The sequence below is a fragment of the Aythya fuligula genome, chromosome 10 (genome assembly GCF_009819795.1).
Source record: "Aythya fuligula isolate bAytFul2 chromosome 10, bAytFul2.pri, whole genome shotgun sequence".
Lineage (NCBI taxonomy): Eukaryota > Metazoa > Chordata > Aves > Anseriformes > Anatidae > Aythya > Aythya fuligula.
In genome coordinates, this window is record NC_045568.1 from 10,194,525 (window position 1) to 10,204,616 (window position 10,092).

General features: G+C 48.0%; 1 protein-coding gene across 1 annotated transcript; it reads left to right on the forward strand.

Moving 5' to 3' along the window:
* The first annotated feature begins 306 nt into the window (after window positions 1-306).
* On the forward strand, window positions 307-9,512 carry GATA2 (GATA binding protein 2). The gene is made up of 5 exons (XM_032194147.1): window positions 307-535; window positions 1,276-1,875; window positions 4,595-4,740; window positions 7,785-7,910; window positions 8,782-9,512. The coding sequence occupies exons 1-5, from the start codon at window positions 307-309 to the stop codon at window positions 9,079-9,081; spliced, it is 1,401 nt and encodes a 466-aa protein (XP_032050038.1). The 3' UTR covers window positions 9,082-9,512.
* The last annotated feature ends 580 nt before the right edge of the window (window positions 9,513-10,092 follow it).

Sequence of the window (10,092 nt, forward strand, 5' to 3'; positions counted from 1 at the left end):
GCCGGGACCAGCAGCGCACCTCGGGGCCGCCGAGCCGCTCACCCGGCCGTGTCTCCCTACAGGTGCTGTCCCCGGACCTGCCTCCGCGACCTGCCCGCTGCCAGAGGGACACGCCAGCTCCAGGGGTCTCCCCCCATCCCTCCGAGGGCACCCTCCAGCCCCCCGACGGCGTTCTTTCCAGAAAAGCCATCCCCACCTCCTAAGAGCCACCGGTAGCTCCGCCAGCCAGCCGTGGGCAGCAGCCCCCTGCCCCGAGCGCCGCTCGCTCCCGGTTTCGGGGGTGGCTGGGAGGGGAGGCCCGAGGCCATGGAGGTGGCCACGGACCAGCCTCGCTGGATGACCCACCACGCCGTGCTCAACGGGCAGCACCCCGAGAGCCATCACCCCGGACTGGCTCACAACTACATGGAACCAGCGCAGCTCCTACCTCCGGACGAAGTCGACGTCTTCTTCAACCACCTGGACTCCCAGGGCAACCCCTACTACGCCAATTCCGCCCATGCCCGGGCCAGGGTCTCCTACAGCCAGGCACACGGTAAATGAGCCCTCGTCACCCTCCTCTGCACCCCAGCCCCTTCCCCACCCTCCTCTGCCTGCGCTCCCCGGGCTCTTCCGTGCGGGCCGGCGGATGTCCTACGTGGAGGCGAGGAGTTTCACCCGGGGGCCGCTCTGGTGCGTCGGGGCCGGGGGGAAAGGAGCTCGAAGAAAACAGGATAGAAAGGGAGGCACGGGTGGATTTTAACCCCGGCGATGACCAAGCATTGGCGGAGGGGAGGGAAAGAAGGGGAGGGCGAGAGAGGAAGGGGAAATAGTGCGCGCACAGGGTAAAACTTCGCAGACACGGCTACTTCCCGGATGCAAAATACAAACCAATTTGAATCGGCGATGGATTTTAATCGGGGGTGGTTTTAGGAGCCGAAGAGAGAGTGCTGCAGCAGTTTGGAAGACAGAGCAGAAGGGGGTTTGCTAATTATTGCCAGGGTGGGGCGGGAGGAGAGGGGGTGCCTTACTCCTGCCCCTTGTGCTGCTGCCCAGCTCTTTCTCACCAAGCTTTCCTGGGCTGTCCGGTGTCCCCCTCGGAGGGGTCTGGGAGAGGGGGCTGTTGCACCAGGCTGGCTGCTCTTCCCTGGGTTGTGAAACCTCTCCCCATGCCCTGCTCCCCTCTGGCTGCCCGCAGAGCGGGGAGCTCCCCGGGCCGGGGGCTGGGAGATTTCCCAGAGCTGCTCTGGGCTGAGCTGCCCCACGCTGATCCCCATCGCTCTTGTGTTCCTACAGCCCGCCTGACCGGGAGTCAAATGTGCCGGCCTCATCTTATCCACAGCCCCGGGATCCCTTGGTTGGACAGCAGCAAGGCGGCACTGTCTGCCCACCACCACAACCCCTGGACCGTCAACCCCTTCACCAAGACACCCCTGCACCCCTCGGCGGCCGGCGCGCCCGGGGCCATCTCGGTGTACCCCGGAAGCAGCACGTCCAGCACCGCCTCCGTGTCTTCGCTCACCCCGGCCTCGCACTCCGGCTCCCACCTCTTCGGCTTCCCCCCAACCCCTCCCAAGGAAGTGTCCCCGGACCCCAACTCCACCAGCGCTGCCTCCCCTTCGTCCTCCGCTGGGGCCCGGCAGGAGGACAAAGACAGCATCAAGTACCAAGTGTCGCTGTCGGAAGGGATGAAAATGGAGAGCGCCAGCCCGCTCAGAAGCAGCCTCACCAGCATGGGGGCCCAGCCCTCCACCCACCACCCCATCCCCACCTACCCCTCCTACGTGCCAGCTGCCCACGACTACAGCAGCAGCCTCTTCCACCCGGGCAGCTTCCTGGGGGGCCCCGCGTCCAGCTTCACCCCCAAGCCACGAAGCAAGGCCAGATCCTGCTCGGGTAAGCGTTGCCTCCCACGGGCTGCCCCGCCACACGTTGGCTCTATCCCTGGGGTGGAAGGAGAGAGGTTAGGGCCGCTCTGCTGGGTGTTGGAGTGCATGTTGGGGGTGGCTTGGCTTGATGTTTGGGGCTGGAGTCACAGGCAGCTGTGGGGCCGGGTGTTTGTGTCAGCTCTCTTTGGGACGGGAGGGCAGGTGACTGCTCAGTCCCGCTTTTCTGGGTTTTTAAAGTAGGAAATTGGGGTTGTACCAGGGTGCCATCGTCTTGGTAGTGGCTGCTGGCCTCAGGGCGCTCAGATGGGGCCGAGGGACACGGAGCCGGCACGGCGTGAGCTGGCAGCCTGAACTGTACAAAGAGGGATTTATACGAGGAAAAAATTTAAAAGCAGCCCCTGGCAGGCTGCAGCCCCCCGAGGGGCTCAGGCCTGATCCTGCCCTCCCAAAGTGGTTAAGCCTCCCCCCCAGATTCCATGTGGGGACTTTCTGCCTGTAGATATTTCTTCTGCAGTAATTTTCACGTTTCTTCGTTATTACGAAAGAAGGCCCCAGCGCAGGATGAAAGCGAAACTTACCCGGCCGGTCCGCTTCAGATCGCGGAGGGCCTGATTTCCTTCACAATTTAGAGGAACAAAAGTTCAAATATAGTTTACATACCAGTGCAAAAGACTAAGGTGTCCAGTCATCGCTAACTTACGCCAGCCTAAATCCAGAAAATCCTCCTTTTTTCCTGAACCAGACATCTCTCTGCTTCCTAATAACTGACTGCAGACCTTTCCCTTTCCCATACCCACAACCCTGCCTCGCACTTCTGCCTAAAAGTGCAGTTCTAAATTAGCAAATTAGGTGATGGATGAAATTCTGATCCCACTTTGAAATCACATTAGTTGTACAACTAGACAGATGAATTAAGGAAATTTGTCTGAGTCCACTAACCTTCCCGGTTCAACATCCTCAGCAACAGAAGGAGATGAAAGAATGTGTGTTGGTACTGAATTGAGACAGCCCTTTAAAAATAAGTGGCTATCTGTGCCGGTGTGTGAATTCTTACATATCATTGCGTATATCGGCTTATGAGTAGATCACATGCATTTATTTTTAAAGCAGACTTATTTAGAAATTTGATCTCTTATCTGATGTTTTTGTTGCAAAACTCATATTTTACAATCTCATCAGATCTGTTTCAAATAGCTACTCTGAGAGGAAAAACTCTCCCCTTCCATTATTTACATGCATTCCATTATTTACCATTACGTGTATGTATTTTTTCGTACTGTAGAAACTAGTAAGTAAAGGAAATTAGCAGCCTGAGCCTCCTGATTTTGGAAGTAAATTCAAGACCCAGGTCTCTGAAGATAAAGGGATCTCAAGTAGCTTTTTTATTTTCATCCTGCGGTTGCCAATGATTTTATTAAATGGGAGAAATTAGGGGAACTTTTTGTGTGTGTGCTTTTTTTTTTTTTTCTGTAAGGGAGCCCCCTGTGCAAGGAACTGGGGAAAGTTCGTGACCACTCAGTGTTTTTGTAGGAAAACTAAGACTCACGACACAACGACTCCTGCAGCTTCCTGCCCTAGGAGGGACAAAAGCTACAAATGCAGCGCCGCAGAGCTCCCCTCATTTTTCACTGTAGACTGTGTTGTTTAAAAGCCACCCACTCCCTAGATTAAAGGAGACACAACCCTGCTGAACTCAACGTGGCCTGCTTCAGTTATTAGCAAAAAGAGAATTTCCTTTCCAGTTAAATACTTTAGGATTTGCATAAACTATATTAAGAGAGATTTCTATATTAAGCAGACCTGCCTTCGAACCATCAGAGGCAAATGAACTTTTAGCAGAGGACTTTCTGAGGCAGAAACATATCTAGGAGTTGCATGCCGGGTTTAATAGAGCCATTCTACAATGCTGTTTCCCATGTTGTTGTGCTACTAAAACTACTAATAAAGCAGTAACACGGTAAACTGTTCCCTACCAAATCCAAACTGCATTGTTGAAAAGTCACAGGAACAGAAAAGAACTCACAGCTTCTTTTTTACAGTAATTTCCAGAGTGCTTGCTGAAACTGAACTTTCTTAAAGATCAGCATTAACAGCGGTTTTCTGCCTTTAGCACAAAAATCCTAACTGAGCCTTTGGCATTGTGTATCTATTCCCAGTCTGCTCAGCTTTACTTTCTTACCCGGTAGTGCTTGCAACAAAAAAAGAAAGCACAGCAAAGGAGGTCCTTTTGCTTAGATTTAACTCTAGAAAGCCCCTCTCTTCAATTTTTTTTTCTTTACCTTTTATTTTATTTTTTAACATCTTGTGAGCTTGCAGGTGTGTGTTTGTGTACACGTGTGTGTGTGTATTCATGGCAGGGGAACACGCAATCTAACCATTGCCGTGCAATAGATCCGGGAGGGGAGCGGTGCCCGCTGCAGATTAAGGGAGTTCTCATTACCGAAACAATAACTTCCATCTGACACAGTAAGAGTGTCATTCTTTCTCACCTTGTGCAGAGCATGAGCTGCCTATTTCTGCTCGTGACATAAAATACTTACCGGAGTCTGGGCGTTCTCGAAACGCTGAGGTCCTTGCTGCATGTGCTGTAGATGTCACTGCTGTCTGACTGTGCTTGAATTAACACACTGTTTTGACTTGTGGAAAATGCCTAAAGGACAATGCAAAAAGCTTTTGTGAATTTGTTTTTAAAGAAAGAAATCCGGTTTCTTCGTGTTTCCATTTAGAAGGCAGAGAGTGTGTGAACTGTGGAGCAACTGCTACCCCTCTCTGGAGAAGAGACGGCACTGGGCATTACCTGTGTAACGCCTGCGGGCTCTACCACAAAATGAACGGTCAAAACCGACCTCTCATTAAACCTAAGCGGAGGCTGGTAGGTGTCTCTATCTTTCCTGGGTTTGGGGATAAATCGGGCTAAGGGACCACACGCAGGCACGAGGCAAACGTGTCTCGGTGCTGCTCAGCCCCTGTGCGGATGGGACTCAGTCACGCCGAGGTCACTGCCGTGCCTCGGGGCAGATCCCCCGCACGCAGACCCGGCCAGGCCATCCCTGCCGCCGCAGCCCGGCGAGCATGCCTCCTTCCCCAGCCTCCCTACCGCACCAAATGCACGCGGGGTATCGCGTATCCATCTCCCCGTTTATCCTCGGATGACAGCTTTTAATTTAATTCCTCATTTATTTGGCCTCTTGGGACGTTTTGGGGAGCGTACTGGGAGCGAAAGGGTTATGAGCGTGAATGTCCTCCACTGTGGACTAAAAAAAAAAGTTCCAGCTCTAAAAAAGCAAAACAAATCAGATGAGTCAAAGCTACTGCTCCCTACTTAATAATTATTTGTATAAAAGCCATGAAGTAATTTTCACTCTTATATTCTCTGGCAATATTAATATTGGTTCCCTCCCCAGACAATCCCCTACTGTTTAAAAAAAAGTCCGATTATTTTTCCATGGAGTCACCTATACTTTGTATTTTCATTTGAGTGATTTAAAAAAAATGTCCTTTCTAAGCTCCTGGTAGTAGTTTCCTATCCGGATATCTGTACGTTAAAGATAAGGAAACTTTGTGTATCTGTTTCCTGACTCTAAAAGCTTTAGAGAGTTTCTATAGGCAAGCCTTGCCAGTCATGCTTGCTGTTTTGAAATTTCTAATACACTCTATTCCACAAATAATGTGTAAAATGCTAAGAATAATAAATATATTTTTTTGGAGCTTTGTGATTTATGATGCCTAAGACTCTTAGCTATTCGTGGACACATTTAAATGAGGTCTGGAGACCAGCGGAGAGCAGAAAAATTGGCATTACTGCTCTAACACTGGGATGGGATACAGAAGATTTCTGTCCCGAGTCAGAATTTCAACTATGCAAGCTTCTTAATGACTTGCCTTCTAAAGTGACTGACATATAGAAAAATGTTAAGACAACAGTGTAACATTATCGTCTCTCAGGCTCAAGTGCTTTGCAGCCTGAATGGGACAGGCCGCGGAGTTAAGCAGCACGGGTGAATATCAGTAAGCCATCTCAAATATGCAAACAGAGGTCTCCACCTTCCCCTGCGTTGGGAGACTGTTATACTTAGCTCCCTGCGAGGGATCTGGGGGGAACTGGAGGGGTTTTCTTTTCGTTTAGTTGTTTTAATGGTGGTGGTTGTTGTTGTTTTTTAAAATTGATTTACAGCTTTGTTTATTGCCCCTTTTTTTCCACTGTAGTTTGCTTGTTTGCAGGGGAGAGGAGATGGCCATCTTTGGGAATTTGTTCATCTCATATGCAATAGCAAAGCGATCGTATTAATAATGTCAGTGTTTGGAGGTCTGGCATTAATTGTGTTTGGGTTGCATGAGTGTACTGGCAGTAGGGGGTACCCCTTCTTTCTGCCTGTGGCCTGTTCTCGCAAGCGAGTAAGGGACTGAAATATATGAGTCTCAGAGGGCCTGATTCTTGCTCTAAGCCGCTGAGCCGTCCGTCAGCTTTGGGAAAGTTACAGGGCCATGGCGTAAATCAGCAGCAAGTGTGAACAGAACCTGGTGCTCCCCGTTTGTGAGCCGGGTCAGTCTGGGCTTTGCGAAAGCCGCGCCAGCTCCCAGCAGGGCCGGCAGGCGAGGAAGTGCACCGGGCTCTCTTTTGGGAACCCTGCTGCCCCGGGACTCTGCTGTCACCTCTCTGGGGTGCCCAGCGCTTAGTGTGAGCCTCGCTGCTGCTGCTTCACCCGATGGTTCTCGTGGCTAATTGCAAAAATACCCCGAGAGCAAGGCCCCAGGGAAATTCAGTACAATTGATTGGTGGTGGTAGAAAGTAAAACTGCTAATTTAAGGGGAGAAAAAAATTGAGTCCTCTACATTAATCTGATCGCGCAAAATAGATTGTATTTTGACCGTTCCCAGAGGCAGGGCTGAAGCTTTCTAATGAGAAATTCTTTCCCCAAATACGGGGTGCAATTAGCTTGTCCACAATACTTTCAACAATACCGTGCTTGCACAAGGAGTGTATTATATTGTGGGGTCTGCCAGAGAAGGGCCCATCCAGAAATTACTGGTTACCTGCTGTTCTGCTTTTCCTGTTCTTGTTCTGGGAGCTGGGTGAACGGCTGGGGTATTTTTCTGTCTCCCCCCCACCTTGGTTTTAGCAGAACAATATGGTTTAAAAAGATCTTTTTTTTTTTTTTTTTTTTTTTTTTTTTTAAAGATGGTTGTTTGAGGGCTTGTCAGCTAAGGAACTGTGAGTAGGGACAGAGGCGGCAGACGGGTCAGCAGAATCATTGCTGCAAGGCATGAAATTTGGTTTGCTAAATATTTAAAGAAAGTTGGAGCCGGTTTTGTTTTCTCCCTTTCACTTGTAAATGGAAACTGAATTTTCAGTGATGGCTCTGATAAATACTGCACCCAGTTAAGTAATGTGGTTGGTTTTCTTTTGTAGCCATCTTTAAAGAGACAGAGTAGTGGTAAAAAAAAAAAAAAAATCACATTCTTTAAGATCATTACCTCTTTTGAAACCCAGTCCCAACATTGGCACTCACTAAATCGGTCACTGGAAAAAAAAAAAGTGAAAAATTAAAAAAATACGTTTTGTGATGCATTCTATAATCCTATAAAGGGGAACTTTGAACAAATCAAACACCATGTCCCCCTCCTAAAATTTTTGTCTTTGCAGAGTTAGAGATGTATTGCTTCCCTCCTTACTTCCCCCGCACACATGGTGCCACAGGGCTGGAAGCTGCGGTCTGCAAAGGAGAATACTTGCATTTAAACAAAAACCCAATGCCACAGAATGCAAAACTGCCAGGAGCTTTCCTTTGGACCTGATGCTGTGTACAATTTTGTTATTAATTCTGCCCGACCTAAATTTTTGAGCCTAACTTGACCTTTCTCATGATCTCCCTCCTCCCGCTGACACATTTTTAATTTTCTTTTTCTTTTGGTTAGTCAGCGGCTAGGAGAGCAGGGACTTGTTGTGCCAACTGTCAGACCACCACCACGACCTTATGGCGACGTAATGCAAACGGGGACCCAGTTTGTAATGCCTGCGGACTCTACTATAAATTGCACAATGTGAGTATTTGCTCATCTCATGTGTCGCTGCTTGCCTAGCTGGGATTGATGTCTTAACTGCATGGTGTACACTAGGCTTTTATTGGTTTCAGGGTTTTGGTTGTTGTTTTATTCCTTCCCCCCCTGTCTCTAAGGTTCCCCTGGGAAGTGACAGCCATTCTTTGTCGGCATAGTGATGCTAAGTTCAGTGACATTACAATGTATTAGCTTGGCTTCTAACGCTTGGGCAAATCAGGCAAAATAGAGTTACAACACTTGGTTTTAACTAAGCATGTTTTGTGTGCCCTCTCCCTCCAGAAACAGAGGGGCCATTCGGGATGGGCTCCGTGCAGAAATTAATCTTGATGGGGCCTGCTCGTTTTGATTTAAAACAAAAAAACCCACAACAACACACCACCAAAACCCCTACAATTATATCTAAAGCTTTGTCTTATTATATATATATTTTTAAGAAAATAATTTCAAGCAGGAATCATTTGTCATGTTAGAAAGTTATTTAAACCATAAGTAACAGAGGTTATTGGTACAAGATTGTTCATGTTTTAGGACTGAATTTGGGTCACCATGTGCCTCCTAGTTTGATCTTTTCAATTAGGAAATGAATGAGGACTGAGGGTAAGCCTACGGGAAAGAGAGTCATCAGATGCCAAATTTGGTTCAATTTGTTTTTCATGTCTAGTTTTTTTTGTGTTTGTGGTTTTATTAAACACATCAACATAAACAAGTTCTGCAGAGAGAAACACCTTTTTTTTTTTTTGGCCAGAAAAAGGTCTACATTCAGGAAAAACACACGGGGGCTGTCCAAATATTTTCATTTTTGCACAATAAGGTCATTTTGTCTGCATGAGCCTGATTTTCTCATTTCTTGCAGGTGAACAGGCCTCTGACCATGAAAAAGGAAGGAATTCAGACCAGGAATAGGAAAATGTCCAACAAATCAAAGAAAAGCAAGAAAGGCTCTGAGTGTTTTGAGGAACTGTCCAAGTGCATGCAAGAGAAATCGTCTCCTTTCAGCGCTGCTGCCCTTGCTAGCCACATGGCTCCCATGGGGCATTTGCCACCTTTCAGCCACTCTGGACACATCCTACCAACACCCACCCCCATCCACCCATCTTCCAGCATCTCATTTGGACATCCACACCCATCCAGCATGGTTACAGCCATGGGATAAAATCTGATGACCGAGAGACCCACCCAGAGATTAAGAACATGGGGCTTTGCCTAAGATGACACCAAGTAAGAAAATGTTCTGCCAAGAAGAGAATGTAGGGATGGCAAAAGGGGATCTTTGCTCCCGTGTGGTTTAACTCTTTAACGCTGGACTAAAACCTTGCAAATGATGGGTCTTCTGCAGAAACGCGTAGTGGTGCCTGTAATGCACTTTGCCCCCTCAGGTATAAGGAAAAAGAAGAACTCACCTGTTCGATATTCAGTGGTCCAGCAGAAAGCAAAAGATGGCAGAAGCAGAAGGAAGAGGCTGGAACTGGCTTTCCTTTCTCTCTTTGTTATTACTGTGAATATTGTAAAGAGATACAAGCAGCCTCCCAGGATGGAATCGGCTCACTGGAAGCCGCACATGCTGGATTTCTATCATGGACTTTGGGGAGGGAAAAAAAAAAAAGACATCTTTATAAAAACTTAATTTTTAAAATGAAATCAGACAAAAAGTCATATTTATTTTGTTCTTGTTTTCCACAAAAAGCCTCAACCCCTCTGACTGCATGTTTTTGTGCTGTTGTTTGCAATGGCTACCCTGTAAGAAAATCTGCCTTCATAACTAAGCGGGGGAGGGACAATATTCAGCAGCCCCCTGGATTAGCTCCATTTATCTTCCATATCAAAATAGCTGCCAGGAAGGGGGAAAAGAAAGGGTAAGCAAAGTTGCAGCCGTAATACGGGATTTCAATGTGCCCAAGATGGTGATTATATTTGACACAATTTCTTAATTCTTTACTCTAACGTGAGAAATTAAACGATAATAATAATAAAAAACAACAGCCCCCTTCCCGGCTACCCTATTATTCCTCAAAACAGAGAGCTATGTCAGACAAAATGTTGGGAAGATACTTTTGGGAAGGCAGTCCTGCACTAGCAAGGGGTAAAATACAGGCATTTACGAAACTGTTGCAGCTAGCTTGCAGCACAGCAAAAAGCATCGCAGGGCATAAAATCATCCAACTCA

Coding starts and splice junctions, on each gene's coding strand:
- GATA2 (XM_032194147.1), top strand. CDS start 307: ATGGAGGTGGCCACGGACCAGCCTCGCTGGATGACCCACCACGCCGTG. Junction 1,876..4,594: donor CAAGGCCAGATCCTGCTCGG/GTAAGCGTTGCC, acceptor GTTTCCATTTAG/AAGGCAGAGAGTGTGTGAAC. Junction 4,741..7,784: donor TTAAACCTAAGCGGAGGCTG/GTAGGTGTCTCT, acceptor TCTTTTGGTTAG/TCAGCGGCTAGGAGAGCAGG.